The 19,747-nt window shown below is 59.9% G+C and overlaps 1 protein-coding gene across 1 annotated transcript; it reads right to left on the minus strand.

The window, feature by feature from the left end:
- Positions 1-4,053: 4,053 nt before the first annotated feature.
- Positions 4,054-19,046, minus strand: LOC102851068 (PWWP domain-containing protein MUM1-like). Its single transcript, XM_006898002.1, has 14 exons — positions 18,990-19,046; positions 18,348-18,433; positions 17,181-17,251; positions 15,076-15,798; positions 14,454-14,582; positions 14,267-14,368; positions 12,445-12,515; positions 10,715-10,791; positions 9,962-10,022; positions 9,153-9,228; positions 8,769-8,819; positions 7,769-8,205; positions 6,625-6,713; positions 4,054-4,111 (listed from the first exon to the last, which is right to left on the minus strand). The coding sequence occupies exons 1-14, from the start codon at positions 19,044-19,046 to the stop codon at positions 4,054-4,056; spliced, it is 2,088 nt and encodes a 695-aa protein (XP_006898064.1).
- Positions 19,047-19,747: the final 701 nt, after the last annotated feature.

Consider the following 19,747-nt stretch of genomic DNA (forward strand, 5'->3'; position numbering starts at 1 on the left):
CTGCCGTCCTTGACCTTCTGCAGCAAACGTTTCAGGTCTTCCTTAGTTATGGCAGGAACAGGTGTGTCATTTGTGTAACACAGGTTGTTGGTGAGTTACTCCCATCCTGACGCCACATTCTTCTCCATAAAGTCTGGCCTCCTGAATGATCTGTTCCACACAAACCAAAATATGATTCTGAGTCTGTCCCACCTGAATTTAAGCCATCCCAGGAACAGGTTTGAGGCCTTGAACACTAATGAATGAAGACTAGATGAGCTGTGGGAGGTTATCAAGAATTTCTTTCATCCATGAAGAACATAAAAGGTTGTTACAAAGGCAGAGAGGAAGAGAAGACTGAGAAGGATGTCAGAAGAGACTCTGAGCATTGCACTAGAGCGCTGAGAAGACAAAGCAAAGGGAAGAAATCAGGAAGCTACGGAGCTGAACAGGAGACTTCCAAAGGCAGCTTGGGAAGACAAAGTATTATAATGAAATGTGCAAAGAGCTGGAGTGCAGCATGGGGGTGGCTGCGTACAATCAAGTCGGAACTGACCCATAAGCTGACCCTTCGGTGGGTTTTCTGAGGCTTAGATCAGGAGCGAGATTGCCCGTCCTTCTCCCGTGGAGCAGCTGGCGGATTTGAACCGTGTGTCTTCAGGATTGCAGCGCAGCTTCTTAGCACTGCAGGACACCTTGGCCTTTCCTGCCTGTGCACGTGCTGACCCCGCCATGCTGTGAGGCTTCCTCAGCCTTTGCTAGTTGTTGGGACCTCGTTTTCAGGGGTAGTCGTGTTGAGAAACACCGACTTCTCAGTCTGTGTGATGTTTCTCTCCTGGCAGAGTTGGACTTTCCCTCTCGTGGGTCCTTAATGTGAGGAACGGTCCCTGGAGGCCAAGCTCTGCTGCCCAAGGCGCCCCTCTACTAGTTCAGATGCCCCGCAGGAGGACAAGCGACGTCACACCATGATTCACCCCCTCAGAAACCCCCTCAGGGGACAGCATGAATCAGGAAGGAAGTGCTGGCTGGGGGGGCGGGGGGCGTAACCCAAACACTGAGGGTGAAGTCGGGTGGTTGCCTGTAAAGATTCACACGTGTGAAACCTGACGGAGACTTGGCTGCAATGGATTTGGTGTCATCAGCAGCCAACTTGTTTCTGGACCTGGTCCTGCAGACAGGCAGCAGGGAATGGGTTGTGGTGGGCCGCCCTGCTGTGTGCTGTGGGGGGCTGAAGGGCTGGATTTGGGGTCCTTGTGAACGTATGGGAGCTGGGACCCACAGTGGACCCCGGTGCTACCTCTTGGTCCCCAGCCCCTCCCATGTTCAAGCTGGATGATACATGTGACTGTTACACTATGTCCATGCCCTCCCTCAGGATGTGCTGGAAATCATCCTTGTGAGTTTTGTTAATGATTCCAGCCGGGTGTGGCCCACCTCCATCTCCTTTGAGCTGTTTAAGAGCGGAGACTGGGAGAGATGAGGTCAGTGCCCGGCACATCCCCTGGAGCTGAGAGTTCTCCAGGAATCATGCACAACCACTGTTGACCTGGGTCTCACTCGGAGCATGGGTCTGTGAGAGAAGAGACTGCTCTCCATCAGAGCCTCTGGAGGCGTCAGCAGTGGGGTCCCTGTGCACTAGGCCCCCAGTGCTAGCTTGCTGCTGGGGGCCCTCGGACCCTTCCCCAGCCTGAGCCAGAGAGGGCGCTCCAATCCCAGCCCTTGGCTCCCTAACTGAGCTCCAGCCCCTCACACGTGGTCTTCACACAACAGCACTGCTGGGGGGAGAGCAGGGGCCTCGGGGCGTCAGAGGCTTCCGTCCATGTCTTCTCGGGGGTCCCTCACTCACTGAGGACGACAGGGCTGCAGGCAGAGGCCTGGGTGGAGGGGCCAGAGGCCAAGCGCCAGGCTGCTGGCAGGACACCTGAAAGTGCAGACTGGGCCTGTCTGGGCGACCCCACCCAGAGCCATCTGCCTGCACATGTGAGCCCTGGACTTGTGGGGCAGCCAGAGGCTGAGAGAATGCCACCTCCCTGGGCCTTGGAGTGGCCTGTGTGACCAGCGATGGGTGACTTGCTGAGGAGGGCCACAGGGTGAGGGGGGCTCGGGGGCTGAAGCTCAAGTGAGCCCACATCGTCGGCAGTGCTGAGGTGAAGACTGGGAACGAGTGACGCTGACCCCTCAGCTGTCCACCAGGGCGAGGCCCGAGTGCCTACAGGGCTGACCGTCTCAGGGCAGGGAGCATCCTGGGACATCAGCGGGTTAGGGCACAGTCTCTGGGAGTGGTGTTCTCACTCAGGGTCATGCTGTCTGCGGGACTCTCTGGGGACAGTGCTCCTGGCACGGCAAAGGTGAAAGCCAGGGAGGCTGATCCAGGTAGGCAGTGCCCAGGACAGCTCCTCACCATGGAGACGGCCGGCAGGCTGGTGTGAGGCAGGCGGCCAAGGGGGCCGGGGCAGGGCCCAGGCCGTTCCTGCCTCTTCCCCTTGGGAAGCTGGGATGTGCAGCCTGCTCTCCCCGCAGGCCTTACCCCATGAAGGGTAGGGGGGCAGCACAAAGAAATTCGTCTTTTTGGAACATTCTTTGCTTCCCACGCCAGCCAGGCCATCCTCCAGTCTGGAAAATAGCGTCCTGTCCCCAATACTGAGGCAGCTTCACCCCAAAGTATCCAGTCCGGGGCCTATGGCCTGCTCCCAGCAGCTGAGTGCATTCCCAAAGCAACCTGGAGCCGGGGAAGGCAGGCTTTGGGGGCCCAGGGCATGAGTGCTCCACGAAGGTGGGTGTTTAAACAGCCCCCCAGCACCCTCTGAACAGGGACCTGAGGGACCCCCGCCATAGAATCGGGGCTGCTTTACCAACATGACATCAACTCCCCCACCCTACCAACCGCAAACCGTGGGTGCAGCTGGGAAAAACCAGAGAGACTTCTGAAAAGGCTTTTAATTCGCAAGGCAAGAGCATGGCTGGTGACAGATGAGACAGCAAACACTTCACAGGGACGGGGTGGCCCGCAGAGTCCCGGGGAGTGGAGTCCCCAGCCAGTCGGGGGACAGCCTGTGGTTCCCAGGGGGCCAGGTGTAAGGCAGCACCCTCAGGTGTGATGCAGGGGCGACCAGCCAGTCTTCTCAGAAGGACGGTGAGCGGCCGGCCCCACAGGGCGCCTCCCTCTGCCCCAGCACCCCCTTCCGGGGCTTTTACCACAGTCGGGATAAAACAAGACCAAGGGGGCGGAGTGATGGCGCTGGAAGAGAGGCCTCGGAGCCCGATCTCCTGACAGACCATGCTCACCCTCACCGTCTTCCTCAGAGACAGTGTCTCTCGACGACAACTAGCCTGTCACCTCACGCCCATCTCAAACACAGCCACTGGGTAAGGGGATCTTCCCGCCACAGACCCAGAGGCTGGCAGGACCCCGTGGTGGGTGTGGGAGAAACCATTCACCCAGACAGCCGTGGAGCTGGCCAGGACACAGCCAGCGGGTTGGGATGACCTGCTCAGGGAGGGACTCCCGCAAGCCTGCCCGCCTCCAGACACGGTCTCTGCTCTCCTGGCCCACGTTCGGGGCGCCCTCCAAGCTCCAAAGGCTCATCTTTGGCGGCGTGACCCCACAGTGCACGGCTGAGGGTGGGCCAGCCATGTCGGGACACCTCTCCTCTGTCGCGACTCCGTGACGACAGGGAGGGCCCACGGACGGAGAGCAGCCGGAGGTAATGCCCAGCGGCCACCGCCCATGCCAGACGGGGGCACGGGGCTTTGGTTTCACCTCTTTATAGGTTAAGTGTTTTTTTTATATATATACAAAGAAAAAAAACATGACAGCGGTAAAAGTAAACTCCAGAACCTTCTGAAGGGGAAAGCACGTACAAAGGGGGGAGAGGCACGGAAAGCGAGCAGGCGCCCCACCGACCAGACACCCTGGGACGCCTGCTCTGCTTTTTAATACAAAACGGGCTGCAGCACACAGGTCCAGGCATCAACAGGGAAGGGAGGGCGGGTGGCAGGGGTGCCAACCTGGGCCGCCTGCTGTCACCGGCGGGACCTCGCTGGCGGAGTCCCGGATGCCGAGGTGCAGGCCCGTCACCGGCGCCGCCGACTCCTCTCCTCCAGAAGCTGCTTGTCAAATATCTCCTTCTCCCTTCAGGAATCAGAAGCAAGACTTGAGGTCAGCCATCCGCCATCGCATGGGAGCGCCCCCACCAAGGGCCCGCCTGCCCGGAGAAGGGGCAGTGCCAGCATGGTGCCCCGCGCACGCCGGTCGGTTCATGCACTCCTAGTCGGTGCTTCAGCTCCAACAAGAGTTAACAAAGCCGTTACTTGTAACTGTGGCCTCATCGGGCTCCTCTGGGAGCGACGACCAGCTCAGGGACACAGCCCAGGGACCTTGGTCTGCAAGTCCAGCAGTGACAATCAATTAACTTGACAACTCGGCAGAGGACACAGACCGCAGCACGGACAGCACAAGGCAGCCCACAGCGCTGGGTGCCAAGCGCACCCCCCGGCTGGCGTGAGAGCCTGGCACCACGAGGGGGATGGCTCCACGGCTGCCTTCAAAATTGAGGACAGAAGCTGGGTGGGCGAAGCTCCCCGCACTGAATCTGGACCACGTCCCCTGTTTAATGAGGCAGCGGCTGCACGGTCACTCTAATTAACCTCAGAGATACAGCGTGGCTGGCCCACAGCTCGGGGGGATGCCAGCAGCAGGCAATGCTGCCCAGCACCCACAGGGCCTTCGTAGCCAGCCGCTCCACTCAACAGGAAAAAAGCGACAAGGCAGCTCCCGGCGGAACGTTCAAGTGTCCTGGGGTCTGCTCCCTAGGCTCCCCCACCGTCTGCGTATCAGGGTGCCAGAGCAGACCACCAAGGCCGTGAGAGTTCAATGCCCAACGCTGCAGCCAGACCGAGTGTTCTCTGGTAGGGCCTTTCTGAAATCTTGGCTCCTAGCTCACTCCACCGTGTCCCCAAATATGCACCAAACATACTCCACGATGCCTCCACAACATGCAAATCCATGTCCATGTTGTAAACTCACCCCACTACACCCTGAAACCCCATCAATATGCCCTACACTCAACCCTCTGTGGCCCCACCCAACGGTGCCCCCTCCCTGCTGCTGGACGCCTGGGCCCTGCTGCCCACTGCACGGCAGCTTGCACTCCAGCCCTCCCTCAGGCCCTTCCCACGGGCCCTCCGCAGGCACTGGGGTGGTGGGTGTGTGTCTCTGTGGCCAGTGGAGGCTTGGCACTTGGCATGCCGCCCTGTCTGGAGACCCTCTCCTCCGAGTCACATTAGTGTCCTGACAGCAGCGGCCCCGTGGCCCCGCCTGGCTTCCACACGCCTGGCAGCGCGCCCAGAGACAGGATTAGGGGCTCCTGGGCCCAAACCCAAGGGCGGCCAACAAGCCAAGCGAGAGAGACATCTTGATTGTAGCTTTATTCCATGTGGCAGGACCTGGCGGTGCTGATCACCCTGTGAGCAAAATGACCTGGGGCCGGGGGACAAAGTCTGAGGGCCTTGACAAGAGATTAAGGGTGGACCTGGCCCGGCACGTGTCTGGCGGCCAGCCCTCCGGCCGGCACCGGGTACAGACACCCTGTCTGCGTCTGACCACCTGGCTCACCGCCTGCCCGATCAACACTTCTGAGTTTCGGCAGCAGGTGCAGTGGAGGGGCACCTAGACTGACCTGAGTGGGGGAAGCCAGTGCTGACCCTCATGTTATGACTACCAGCCCGCAGGAAACGGGCCCTGCAGACAAACAACCAGGAGACAGGGGTGGTGGGGTGGGTGGGGGTGGGGGTGTGCGTAGCTGTGATGACCTCAAATCCCCAAGGCCTTAGTCACCATCACATTTTCAAAGTGCACACACAGCAGGACTGTGACAGCCCCAGGGGGCCGGGCTGGGCAGGGACTGTGCAGTGTGGGGGCGGGTAAGGACTGTGTGGATGGCAGGGGGAGGAGGGCTTGAGGGAGGTGGTGCAGGCGGGGACCATGCAAACAGCACACGGGCGGGGGGAGCCAGGCAGGGACCGTGTGGACGGCAGGGTGGGGGGTGTTGGGGAGCACAGGGACCGTGCGGACAGCATGGGGGTGGGGCAAGCAGGGACCATGTGGACGGCGGGGAGGCGGGGAGCCAGGCAGGGACCGTGTGGACGGCAGGGTGGGGGGTGTTGGGGAGCACAGGGACCGTGCGGACAGCATGGGGGTGGGGCAAGCAGGGACCATGTGGACGGCGGGGAGGCGGGGAGCCAGGCAGGGACCGTGTGGACGGCAGGGTGGGGGGTGTTGGGGAGCACAGGGACCATGCGGACAGCATGGGGGTGGGGCAGGCAGGGACCATGTGGATGGTGAGGAGGCGTTGGGGAGCGCAGGCGGGGACCGTGTGGACAGCAAGGGGGACAGCAAGGACTGTGTGGATTACACTGGGGGGGTGGTGGGCATGCAGACGGTGGAGGGAGGAGCGGGCAGGGACCGTACGGCCGGTGCACCGGCTGCTGGCGGCAGGAAATGGAACGTGCTGGGCTCACTCCCGGGCCTCCGGTGATGGCCGTGCAGCGAGCCGAGGTGCGCCCTGGTGAAGTCGTGATTTTGCTAACATTTTAACATTTCCACACTTCCACACGGCAGGGCTCGGAAGGGGCTGGGCGGCCTACCGGTAGCTGAGAGACGGTCCTCGGACGTACTTCTCTTCCGCCGTCTTGTAGTCAACCTCGTCCACCGCAGCAATGGCACAGATAATGGCCTGCAAGAGGACCAGCGGGACTCAGGCCGGGTGGCCTAGCGCAGGGACACATCCCGGCCCCAGCCTGGCCTGTGAACCCCAGCTTGTGTCAAATCGTCTTGTCTCAGTCACCCCATTATCTGGGGGACTGGAAGCCATAGACTAAGAGGTGGGATCCTTCCCATCACGTTTTTCCTAAACCTGAAAGTTTATGGCAAACAGGGAAAAGGTGTGACACCGTGGACGGCCTGAGCCCCCACAGGCGGCGAGACAGAGCGGCTGCTGCTGCAGTTCCCACGGCTGCGCACTGGCCGAGCTGATGGCGGGGTCCCCTCCGGGTGAGGCCTGGTGACCATGGCCCTGGCCTTCTATGGGGCCACAGCTGGTCCTGCTGAGGGGCTGAGGTGTCCTCAGCCTTCCCGCCTGGACTGTGAGAACCACGGCCCCGTGAGCAGGAGCCCGTCTCCAGCTGTACACAGGGAAGTGTGGATAGGTTTAAAAATCAAGCTGCTATTCTTTCTTTTCCCACAACCAAGCAGAGGGCCTCCCAGTGAGGTGCCGCCTCCTGCCAGGAGGGTGCAGGGCTGCCAGCCTGTCTGTGTCCAGACCTCTGAGCACCCAGGCCAGGCTGAGGCCCCACTGTCACCACGGGGTCCCAGGCAGCCGATGGGAACTTCCCGCAGGGGCTTCTCTGCTGACTTACAGAAGACCGCCAGGCTTTCTTTTGTGGACTGAGTTTGAACCACCAACCCTTCCATCAGCAGCCCCGCCTCACCCAGGACTCCCCAAGTCTGTGCCCACTGAAGCCAAAGCTCCCTCCACTCAAGGCACCTGCTAACCTCACGCCTGGGCGAGGCTCGGCCTCTGATCAGGGCCCAGAGCCCACTAGTCAGGCAGCCTGGGCAGCTGGGGTCACACCCCAAGACACCTCCTCAGGGCTCCCAGCACACAGGCTGGACCACTGCTCCCCAGTCCTGGGCCTCAGGAGCCTGTACCTCCAGCAGCGAGCACCCTAACTCCAGGACTGTTCCCATTCCCCACTCTGGCCAGTGCACCCCCATCCCTGGGCGCCGCACCTCGGGCAGCAGCACGTCCAGGATGAAGCGGATGGGGTCCCCGTGCAGGCGTGTCAGGGCGGTGCTGCCCGTGTCCTGGTAGACGCCCTGCAGGTACTTCACCACCAGGTCCAGCTGCTCCTCGTCCTCCAGGTACGTCTCCACGCAGGTCATGTACTGGCTGGAGCTCAGGAAGGTCTTGAGCCAGCGCGACGGCTTCTGGCTCCTGAGGATGGCGTGCAGGTGGCTCTCGGCGCCCCGGGCCTTCACGATGTACTCCACCAGCTTCCGGTTGGCGCGGTCTCGGGCTGCCCGGGACCGGTCTGGGAGCACCTTGCGGCAGGGCGGGCTGTGGGGCTGGGGGCTGGCGGCCTCGGGCTCCTCGGGGTCCACCCCACTCAGCTGAGGGAAGGTGGCCCCCAGGACGTCCTGCTGGATGGACTTGCGCACGGGGTAGCCTGTGGAGAAGCACAAGCAGCTGTGCATGGACGCAGCCCAGGCGGGGAGCTCGGGGCCAGCTCACGGGTCCAGGGGCCCTCCATGTGCAGGCGCCACTTTGCCCCGCACCCAGCCCTGTCCAGGCCTGAGACCTGATGTCTGTCCACTACAGCCAGTGATGGGAACCGAGGAAGGGAACGGGAGACAAGAAGGAGCACACGCTTTCGGGGTGTCGTCACTGTCACCGAGGGGTGAGGTCCACCCTATTCTCTTTCAGCCCAAGTAAAAACACACACAGGACAGAAGCAGTGGGGGGTCCCGAGGGCGGGCATGGGGGAGGATGGTTGGGAGGCCAGGGAGGCGGCGTCTTCCCGGACAGCCTGACCCTGGAGCTGCAGCACACACGGCTGAGACATGAGGTCACTATGACAGACCACAGGCATGGCTGCACTGCCCGAGACCCCGCGCCTGGGAAGGGACTTGTGGTCACAGCTCCCCGTGACAATGCTGGTGGCTGGCCCCGACCCTGAGCCGCCCAGAGCCCAGAGGGAGGTGGTGGCTGGAGATGGCCCCTGGGACTCACTTATGTCCGCAGCGTAGTATTCCAGGAACGAGCCGGTGAATGAGCCACACCCTGCCAACAGGAGGGGGGCTGTGTGTCAAGGGGATGCCCACCCAGGCCCCGCTAACACACCCTGCAGTGTCCTTCTAACACGGCTGACCACACAGGACACAGCTGGCCAATGTCTGGGGTACAGGCCCCAGGTCACCTGCAAAGGCCAGGCTGGCTTACTCTTGGCAGTCAATGTCACCATGAATGCTCAAGGCTGGGGGAGGGAGAGGCGCTCCATGGGGCACTCAGGCAAGGGTGGACCCCACAAGGCAGGGGGATCAGTGGACGGGACAGTCTGGGGCCTGAGGGTGCCGTGTGCCCACCCCTGCCCCATCCCCTGTGGGCCCCACGCACCTAGCCGGACCCTGTAGTCGGTGATGAGGGCCACACACCATCCAACAGCCTGCTCGAAGTCCTGCTTGGCCTCGTGCTACGGCAGAGGGGACGACAGTGTCAGCAGGGCGGCCCCGTCGGGAGGCAACAGTCTTTGCTTTTGTACTCGCTCTGCAAACGGCCACCAGCCACCTCTGACCCCTGAGGGCTGGACCCAAGGAGGCAGCCAAGAGTAGGCCAGGCCTCGTGGGGCCCCCGAAGACAGCCAGGGCCGGCTGTCTAGGCTTCTCTGACCAGTCCCCAAGCCTGGGCATCTCCCTCCTGGCCCTCAGCCCCAGGCTTTGTGAGAATGTCTCAGGGCCTGAGAGATGGACAGGAGTTGGCGAGGAGTCCTTTTACACATCACTGCTACAAGTGGGGTGCTGAGCACAGGTTAGAGACAGTGGTGGCAGACTGAGCCGCTTCACAAGGCACTTCAAACACCCACATCAAGGTCAGAACTCGGGACCACTCAGGGTCAGTCGGCCAAACACTGGAACCCAATCCAAACTTGCAAGGCAGCAGCTGCTTTCTTCCCGCAGAGCAGGGACCAGAGGGACTCCTGGGCCACCTCCACCTCACACCCCGTGACCTCCCGCAGTGGGGACCTGAGGGCACCCTTGTTCCCAGGGCAGCTAACAAAATTCAAGGCAGTGACCCCCAAAAGGGACCACGCAAAGCCAGGTGAGAGGTCAGCCTCCCATGGACACAAAAGCAGCCAGGGGTCACTGACTTGCAGAGGATAAACAGACCCGTCCCGACAGAAGCCCCAAAGCAGCCGAGCGTCCTACCAGCAGGACCTGCTTCTCCTTGCAGTCAAAGTGCTTCAGTCTCCGGAGAGACACAGTGATGCTGCCGGGCAGAGAGGGGCTCGGTCAGCAGCCACCTGGGCTCAGGGTGCCCCCGGCAGCTCCTCGCCCCTCACTCAGGCCTGTCTGTCAGGGAAGCTGTGCTGGCGATGGCCGAGGTGCTGTGTCCTTGGACAGGACAGCCAGTGGGCTGCAGGTGGGGCTGTCCGGGGACCTGGGAGCTGCCCACTCGCTGTCACACCCACAGCCACCAGCAGGAGGACGTGTCTGCCTAGGAGCCACAGCCCAGGCAGTGGCCGCTGCCCTGGAGGACCTGCTGGCCGCCCACCGGCCCCTTCCGGGCTGGAGAGCTGCTGCTATGATAGAACGTGGCCACAACAGATAGAAACGAGGGACTGACCTGCCCATGACTCTCCAGCAGGTGACAAGAAGATGGCCACAGGCAAGAGCTGGCCTGACTCCAGATCAAGCCCGTGAGGGTGGCCCCACGCCTGGCCGGGCAGGGCCACTGCCCGCTGACTGAGGGCTCTCTAGTTGGCTGGGGCCTGAGGCAGCACAGACTTTCAGCTGAGCTCAGCCCCTGCCCTCTAACTCCTGCCCTGCCTGGACCACTCCTGGCTTGCTGGGGACGCTCTGACTGCGGGGGGTGCCCACTAACTGCCTCCCCGTCCGCAGTGGCTGGTTCCGAGGTGTGCTGGGGGGGCCCTTCTGGAAAAGCAGGGGAGGGGAGTTTACCCTCTCCCTTTCGGGTTCATGTTTCCTTCTATGAAGAGCACACTTGCTTTCTTATCTCGTCGCCTGAGGCTTTTGACCTGTTAGCAAATCCACAAAAACAGAAGTCAAGAACAAAGAGGCAGCTGTGGCTTCTGAACGACCCTTCCCCACACCCCTTAGTTTTGCCATGGACTCCTGACACCTCTGGAAAGAAACAGTGTGGGGGGGACCTGACAGCGCACGGCTCTGGGACTCCATGGCTGTGACCTTTCTGAGACAGCTTGAGCACACGGGCTGATGGCCGTTACTGGGTTCTCTCGATGTTCGGTTTGCCTATTACTTGTGAACAGCTAACAGCTAACAAGAGTCCTTCAAACCAGCCAGAGAATTCTGAGAGAAGACATTTTAGAAGTCCTTTTTAACCCTCTACACTGGCCTTCTGACTCTTCCTATTTGGACGTGCGAAGGACGGTTGGTGTCTTGTCACTTTCGCTGAAATGTAGCTCTTTCTCTGGTTTCTTCACGGACGGGGCAGCTCCTCCAGCTCCGCTGCCCCTCCAGCCTCCCCGTCTGCCTTCTGAGGGCCCGGTGGCCAGTCCCCTCTGGTCTTCCAGAGCAGGGCGAGCTGTGGGAGGTGCAGTGCCATGCCCGGACCCCCGGGAAATGCCAGGTGAACCTGCGCCCGGGACCTCACTCAGCCGCGTCTCCTCCTTGAACCCTGGCCACACGGCCTCGTCAGGAGATGAGACAAAGCCCCCGGCCTCTGCCAGGTGGACTCTGACTCAGCTGCCGCGGAGGACAAGCTGCCACAGAGGATGGAGCGTAACTGACAACAGGGCTTCCGAAGGGGGAGGCCTCAACTGAAGGTGATGGCCTCATCTGTCTACCAGGAGCAACTAGAAGACTTGAACCATTAGCCTTCAGACTGGCAAGCCAGGGCTTTAACTGCTCTGTGAGAAGGGATCCCAGAGGACTGACAGAACAGAGGGGCTGGAAAGATCTAGAAAACGGTGCCACCTGGGGGAGAGAGGAAGATGTGGGGACCTATCAGGAAGCTAGCTTGCAAAGGAGGATGGAGCAGGACCCCAAATAAGCCCAGCACCCTTATGACCAGGCCAAGAGATGCCCCTCAAATCTCTGGGATGCAGCCATGCATCTTGATTTAATCTACAAGTCTATTTAAGCTGCGTCTTTTTATCTGGAAAGTACTTTATGGATTTAAGATGTATCTTTCCTGCAGTCAGGCATACACAAGACAAAGGGCTCAGGCACTGGGCACTCGTAAGAGATTGACAAAACCAGCAAAATCTGCTCAAATTGACTGAGTTAAAACAAATTAAAGAGATGCAACTGAGCAGCCAACGCCTTGACAAAGTCAGGAGGACAAAGGCGAAGCGGAGAGCAGACCGACAGGAGGACACTGCCACCTTCCCCAGCCCCAGCCCCAGTGCAGGAAACAAAGCCGAGGTCTTGGCCGCCCACGGCTGCCCAGGGACCGGCCGCTCGCTGACTCAAACAGAAACCCTCAAGACTGGGCGGGAGCGAGAAGGCACACTGTCCAGTCCTCCCCCGCTCCAGCTGCTAGGGTAGCACTTGACCTACAAATTGTATCCAAAGAAGAAACTCCCCTTCCTCAGTTAAATGTGCCGAGAACTCCATCTCCCTCCGTGAACAAAGCAATCGGTGCTAATCCCAGCTAAGCTGCCCGAGGTCCGAGCAGACAGACCCTCCTCGGGCGCAAGGACGCTTACCACTGCGGGCCAGAACGGGTACTTCTGGTACTTGAGCCAGACCAGCATGCCCACCTCAAACGAACGTGGTTCTAGGATTCAAAAGACAAAACCAGAAGGGCCGAACAGACAGGTGAGCTGCAAGGACAGTGGCTGTGTGACCGAGATGGGGAGTCCACCAGCAGGACCCCAGACCCGGCCCAGCAATACGCTACAACACAGCTGCAGGCGGAGGGGGACGGACAAGCTGCGCAGGAAAAAACTGCTGCGCGCCTGACACCGTCCTGCGAGGCTCCTGTGAGGCCCCGGTCACTCCGCTGTTGGCAAAGAACGGGGAGCATCTGAGGGTCTGTGCGCAAGTGAGGCCAGAGAAGGGGCAGCCGGGAAACGCAGGCAGCTGCCCCATCGGAAGAGCCCCCAGGCCTGAGGAGAGGTGGCTGTCCCCACAGAACAAAGGGCTCAGCCACGGGGACAGCCAGCACCCAGGTCGGCCGGGAGACACAGGACACCCCACTGCACCCCAACAGGCTGCTACCTCAAAGTGTGCAGTGTGAGGCTGGAGAGGGCTGATGAGGGGGGCCTGTGTGTGCGAGGCTGGGGAGTTGGGGGAGACGGGTTCTGAAGATGGGAGAGCCCATGCAGTGAAGTGGGCTTGGGGAAGACTGCTGTGTGGATCCAAGGCCGGGAGCCCGAGCAGAGGAGAGGCCAGGAAACCTTGTCCTGTGAGGAGGTGGCAAGGTCAGGCACCCCAGGAATCTACTGGGGGACAGTGTGGGTGGAATTATCTGCCTGGAAAATGGGGGAGGTTTCTGTCAATTCAGTTCTCAAGCACGGGTCGCATGCGAACCATTTCCATTCCCAGCAGACAACATGGACCTTGGAGACTTGTAGGCAGGGTACCCCCCGTGAGCAGCAACCGGTATTCCTAAAAGTGACCAGAAGTCCAGGTCACCACCAATAGGACAGAGGATGCCACACACTGGATGGAAGGCAGTGGAGGCTGCGGGGAGAAAAGAACCACTAACAAGATGATCACTTGTGCGTCAATGAACACACACACACACACACATACACACACACACACACACAGTCTGTGGGGCGAAAATAACCAAAAATAACCGCTAACAAGATGGTCACGTGTGCGTGAACGAACACGCACACACACGAAGGCTGCGGGGTGAAAAGAACCACTAACAAGATGGTCACGTGTGCGTGAATGAACACAGACACACACACACACACACACACATCCACGTACACGTATACTTTTAGGAATGTGTGTGTGTCCATGCACGCACCCCGCCCCACCATGTGCACACAGGATGTACACACTTCAGCAAGAGCTGACCACACCAGGGGAAGGTGCCAATGCCCAGTTCTTGGGTATGATCCTGTCCTACAGTCACATGAGAGCCACCTCCGGGGTCAGGGCTGGGGGACCATCTCCACTGTGAGTCTGTAATTTTTTACAAGTAAAAAGGTATAAAAACATAAAAGTCCATCACACCAGAAGGCTCGCTGGGCGTGCTGCATGGTATGTAAATTACAGCTCAACAGAGGGACTGGGAAACCCACACGCGGCAACTCAGCCATCACCAAGCTCGCCGAGGCAGGAATCTGAAACCTCACTGTCTCCCACGTACGGAGCTGCCTGCACTCTGTTCATGTCTCCAAGTCCGTGTGCTGCCCAGAGCCGAGGGGGCTGGGAGGAGGGCGGTGCTGGGATCGGGCCGGCGCCTGCCCTCGGCGGGGCACAGACCTAAGCCAGGGCCAGCTCACCATCGCGGCAGCAGCCAGGGTGCCCCAACAGCTCGGGGGTCATAACAACCACAGGTTCACCTACCGTGATACAGCAGGATTCTGGGGGGCTCTTCTTCCTCTTCATCTTCCTCCAGGACAGAATCAAGGGGACTCAACTCCACGGACCCCTCAGAAGATTGGTGGCCTGGCGACAAGGCAGAGCGTTACTGTCCTGACCTGTCCTGGGGAAGCTTCGCTGTGCAGCCTGCAGTGCGACGGGCCGTGCACACCAAGGGCTCCGGCTGCGAGTTCAAACAGGGCCACTTCTTTTAAAAGGCCTTTGAAGAAAACGCTCGAGGGAAAGGACCCTCTTGGAGCTTCTTGAAGGAACGGGGGCACCGCAGTGGCTGGCTTGTTCCCTGTGGTGGTGGGGAGTGGGTGTCGAGAACCCCCACTAAGGAACGGGCATGGACTTGGCTACGTTCCTTTCAGAAAACAACAAAATGCCACCTCCTGACAGGCTCTGAGGAGACCCCCAGGGAGGGGAGATGGACCGAGGCGCTGAGGGTCAGGGGTGTGCCATGCAGCAACTGAAATCTCAGAATTAGCATTTCAAAAACATCTGGCGACATGAGGCAAAAATGGGGACAATCCCAGAAATGTAAGCCAGGCGCACTAACTGCCCGAGACTCTGGGCTGCCGCCGTCGCCGCCAAGCACCCCCACCGCTCAGCTTTCCCCCGACTCGCTCCGCTAAGCTCCGGACAGAGTCCCTGGTTCTCTCCAGTCCTAAGCCAGACCCCCGGGGTGGAGGCTGGGCAAGCAGTGCAGCAGGCTAGGGAGCTGCCCCGGGCGCCCGCTGGCCACAAGTCAGGACCTGCTCACAAAGGCAGGGGCCCGCCAGGAGGGTTACCTTCCTCTGCCTTCTCCGGCTCCGGGGGGTGGGGCTCGGAGGCGTGCCTGGCACTGTGTGGGGCCACGCACCCCGCGGGCTCCGGCTCCTCCAGGCGCAGCCTCTTCGCTGGGACCTCTCTGGGGTCAGGGCAGTTTGGCCAGTGGGCCGGCGTCTCCTGGCAGGACTCACTTGTCTTCTGTCGCCAAGCTGAGAGAGCAGGGGCCCCCCCACTGGTGACCCAAGGCTCTCTGACCTCTGACAGTGTGTTGTCCCCCCGGCCCCAGAGCGTGAAGCCAGGACAGGGGCTGCCCGCCCTCTTACTCTCGTTCTCCTTGCTTGCTTCGGGTGAAGACCCACTGTGCGGAGAGCTGGGGCTGGGAGCCGGGGTTCTTCGGAGGGTCTGCGATCGGCCTCTGCCCCGTGACCCCAGCCTGCCCGCCTCGAGTGAGGTCAGTGGACAGCCTGGGACCCCAGGCTCCTTTTCCGAAGGGGACGCACTCAGCAGGCTGTGCACAGCTCGCCCTCTCCGTCCAGGTGGGGACCGGCCCAAAGCGCCGTCAGGGAGGAGACCAAGCGCCAGGTCCGCAGGCTGCGGGCTCGGGGCCGGGGCTGCCCTGCCTCCCCCGGCCGCGCCGTCTGGACTCGAGGCGGCCGCCTCGTTGAGAACGTCCAGGGCCACTCGCAGCGAGCGTCTGTAGGCCAGCTCCTCCAGGGCGGGGGCCGGGGCCTCATTCTGGGAGGCTGTGGGGACAGATAATGCCTGGTGATGCCGGGGCCGGGGCCGAGCGAGCGCAGCCGAGTTTACTGCTAAACACAGGAAGGGAATTGCTGCTGCTCAGGGACATTTTCCCAAGAAAGGACAAGCTACAGAGCTGACACCGGTCCCGCCAACTCCTTACTTCAAAAGAAAAGAAAGGGGGAAGAACACCAAAACCCCAAATCCATCCACCTTAACCTCACTGGTTACAAAGATAACGTCCGCCGAGTTACAAAACAATGTCCCTGCACAAAACGCATTCAAATGTTTTGCAAATCCTCTCTGGGCCTTACAATTTCAAATTCCATCAGGGTCAATAAAGCCCAAAGCCCACAAAATAAAGAGCTCCGGTGGCGATGCCGGCCTGGCTGGGGGGGCGGGTGCCGGGACCCCTGATGAAAAAGGCCCATTGTAGGCTGGGCTGCTCTGCGAGGGCCTTGCAGCGCCCGGGCCCTCCCGGCCTGCGCCCCCACTGCAGCTGTTTTATTTATTCATTCCCATACAGATAGGGTGCGACTTATTTGAACAAGATGATGGATGCAATATCGCCACTCAGCAGGCATCATACCTCCATCAAAACAGCATTTCACCCCATTTCATGTGAAAGGCGCTCACCCCCCACCCAGACTTGAGGAACAATGAGACGGCACTGGGAGGAGGTGTGGGAACCACCTCCCCCAAATGCTCGGCCGGACCCAGCCTGAAACAATAGTGGCATTTCTGGATCAACATGCAGACAGGCCAGATTTCAGACACACCGTTGGAAGGGAGGCATTCCAGACCAGAGTTTTTACAGATCGGAGTTAGCTTTGCAATCAGAATAAACTTTTTCGATTAGGTTCACCAACTCCACCTAGGTGAGTGAGGTGACACGGTGTCAGGCGTGTATGACACAGGCCGCCTGTTTGCTGGGGAGAAGGGGGTCACACCAACCTCACCTCTAAGAAGCTAAGAGGAAGAGAGCAAAGATACGAGGATGAGGCGAAGACTCCAGAGACCGCTGCTGGCTCCTGGGGACTCCAGTCTCCCACATCAGACACACAGAATCACCTGCCTTCTAGCTGGGGGTGAGACCCCACCACACAGAGAAACACCTCCCAAGCTTATGGGGAGAAAGGGACTAGCAGGAGACGCAGCTGCTTTCTCCAGGACAGAGACGTAGGGCAGCGTGGCCATTTACCAGCAGCCTGCCTGGGGGTCAAGCAGCCGTCAGCTCTGGGGGCACCTTCTGCAAGACTTTAGGAAAAAATAGTCTATTTTGCTCCTCAGATTCTAGTACAGAGAAGACAAAACCTCAGTGGTGGAGGGAATGCCCAGCTGGAGACGTGAGCCCTGAAGCTCTCCCAAGCGGCTCCTCGAAGCTTACCTAGCAAGGAAGCAATGTCTTCAATCTGAGACTTCGACAAGCTCTGCACTCCTGAGCTTCTCACCTGAATTCTGCAGAGACACAGACAGCTGTTATCCCCCACCAGCCGGGGCCACCAAGCCATCCTCAAACGTGTTTTCCTTTAGACAAAAGAATTAAATTCGTTTTCCGCCCTCTCAACCTTCCACTCAAACCTAAAGTCACACTCAACTAGGAATTCACATGCCTGAGGTCAGAGGCAGCAAGGACTCTGTGAGGTGGCTTCTCCCACCTCCTTTCTTTCTCCTTTTAAGAGAGAAAAAAAGGCTGGCTGGATTGAAGAGTAGAAATGAATTCAAATTGTGACTTTTACAAGGCAAATCCTACTTTCAACTGCACAAATAAGTCCTTTGTTAGATTTTCAGAGTCGGATGATAGTGTCACTAAAAGCTGTTTACAGCCCAGCAGGTGTGTCTTAGTTTAAAAGGGTGATCACTCCTTTTAAACTCAAGTATTCAATTACCTTCCCAGCTGCAGGGAGAGCGTACAACCCAGTGAGCTTTCGAAGCAGCTCTGAAGACGCAGCTCCCAGTGCAGACCAGGGCAGGGCAAGCAACCTGGGGCTGCCCAGCGACTGCTTAGCCGGGGCGCCTGCCGTGTGGAGCCGGGCACTCTCACATCACACAGGTCAGCACCACTGCCCACATGAAGTGGGCATCCTTGTCAGCGGCCGCCGACGTGAGGCCGTCGGGAGCAGCAGCCACAGCGTGGAGCTGGCCGATCGCGGTGGCTGCGTCCTGGACCTGCTGAACAAGCGGTCACTCACCGAGCGGCCTCACTCACCGAGTGCCCGGCTTGAGAGCCAGACATTTCAAAAGTGACTGACTGTCACACAGCTTTCTGACGAGGGGAGGAAACAAAACAAAATGAAATGAAAAGTGTGCAGATTTGTGGCAAGGGACTATCCCTATTTAAGCTCAAATAGTTGGCCTTGGGGTAGTGATCTGTATTTTTGTTGTTCTTTCTCACAAAATGGCTTGTACAGATTTTCAGTCTCCAAACTGATGAGAAATCAGAAGGACTGTTTTCTTCATAACAAGGTACCTGACATGTGAATTCATCTTCCCCCCCCCATCAGAAATCTCATATAATAAAAAAGAGAGGAGGAATGAACCCGTAAAACTTAACTTTTCATCTAGGGAGAGGATTTGCACATCTAGAAAAAAATCCTTTTTTCTCTTATTTTTTGTTGGAGTCTCGGTTCTGGACAAAACCTACGTTAAGAAAATAAAACACACACACAATTCTTGTTATTTCTACAGTTGACTAAGGAAGACGCAGAGACAGCGTACGAGTACCAAGCCAGTGATACTTCAAGTGTGAACCGTAGGAGTCCAGAGCTACTGGGGGTCAAGTGCACCGAAGTCACACACCAGGGCAGCCTGGAGGACAAGCGGTCACTGAGGGGCAGGGGGACTTGGCCGGACCGCAGGACCCTGGCCTCCAGCTGGGCACTCTTCCCACGGCCCTGGTGGACGACAGCCTGAGATGCTGGCTTCCCACCGCCCGGCTCCCTGCCAGCTCGTTCCCGGAGGGACAGCCCGAGACGTCTTTTTCCGCCTGATTCATGTTTTTAAGTGTGAAACACACACTTCTGGAGGTGTAAACCTTGGAAGAGCTAGACTACGACGCTGTTAGGCGGGCCGGGTGGGTGCCAGGGTTTCGGCCTCAATTACTGCACCCAAAGGCCAGCGCAGCTGTTTCCCTGATCAAGGTTTTGCTTGTCACCCGAAAGCCACTTCCACTCCTGGCATTACACCCGGCTGTCACCTTGGCCGGCCACCATCGCCTCTTCCATCTGCAGAGGACATACTGGGCGTCCGTCATGACCGGCGCTCGGATGGCGATGTGCCCTGCAAGGCAACGTGCACGCTGCTTCAGACCAGGGCTGCTGGCCACCCTCAAGGACAAGGGTCAGCTCGGCTGGCCACCCGCACCGCGATGCTCAAGGCGGAGAGCGGATGGACAGACGGATGGACAGACGGATGGACAGACGGCCGGGCAAGGGCCAGGGTCGCCCCCCACAAAGGCTCAGTGCAGCTTTCAAAAGGCCGCTGGACATGAGCCCCCGGCCAGGTCTGCTGGCCCTCCCAGGCCTGGGGGGTTAACAGCTGACCGCCGTGCAGGAAAAATTAAAGGAGCGGAGGGAGGAGGCCCGGCCAGTGTCCGGCAGCCAGCGTGGCCCTGGAAGGACGGAGACAGCTGCGGCCGCTCGTGACCTCACCGAGGCCGGGCCCCGCGGGGAGAAGCGCCGGCCAAGGGGCCCCCCAGACCACGGCTCCACCGTGCGAACCCCGAGGCGCTCGGGTCCCCCCGTGCTGACCCCGGCCCGCGGGCGCTGCGCGGGGTCTGCGGCCAGGGCGGGGGGTTCGGGCGGCGGAGGAACGCTGGGCACCGGGAAGGGGGTGCTGGGCGACAAAAACGGGGGTTCCGGGGCCGGGCCTTTCGGGGTCGCCCCTCCCTCGCAGCCCCGGGGACGGGGGGCCCGCGTCGCCGCACCCGGCCAAGGCCGCCGGGCTCCTCCCCGG

This window comes from Elephantulus edwardii, unplaced genomic scaffold (genome assembly GCF_000299155.1).
Source record: "Elephantulus edwardii isolate Elephantulus edwardi_28Jun2011 unplaced genomic scaffold, EleEdw1.0 scaffold00217, whole genome shotgun sequence".
NCBI classification, from domain to species: Eukaryota; Metazoa; Chordata; class Mammalia; order Macroscelidea; family Macroscelididae; genus Elephantulus; species Elephantulus edwardii.

Coding starts and splice junctions, on each gene's coding strand:
- LOC102851068 (XM_006898002.1), bottom strand. CDS start 19,046: ATGACGGACGCCCAGTATGTCCTCTGCAGATGGAAGAGGCGATGGTGG. Junction 18,434..18,989: donor GGCGATGGTGGCCGGCCAAG/GTGACAGCCGGG, acceptor TTCTTAACGTAG/GTTTTGTCCAGAACCGAGAC. Junction 14,369..14,453: donor ACTCGCAGCCGGAGCCCTTG/GTGTGCACGGCC, acceptor CCTTGTCGCCAG/GCCACCAATCTTCTGAGGGG.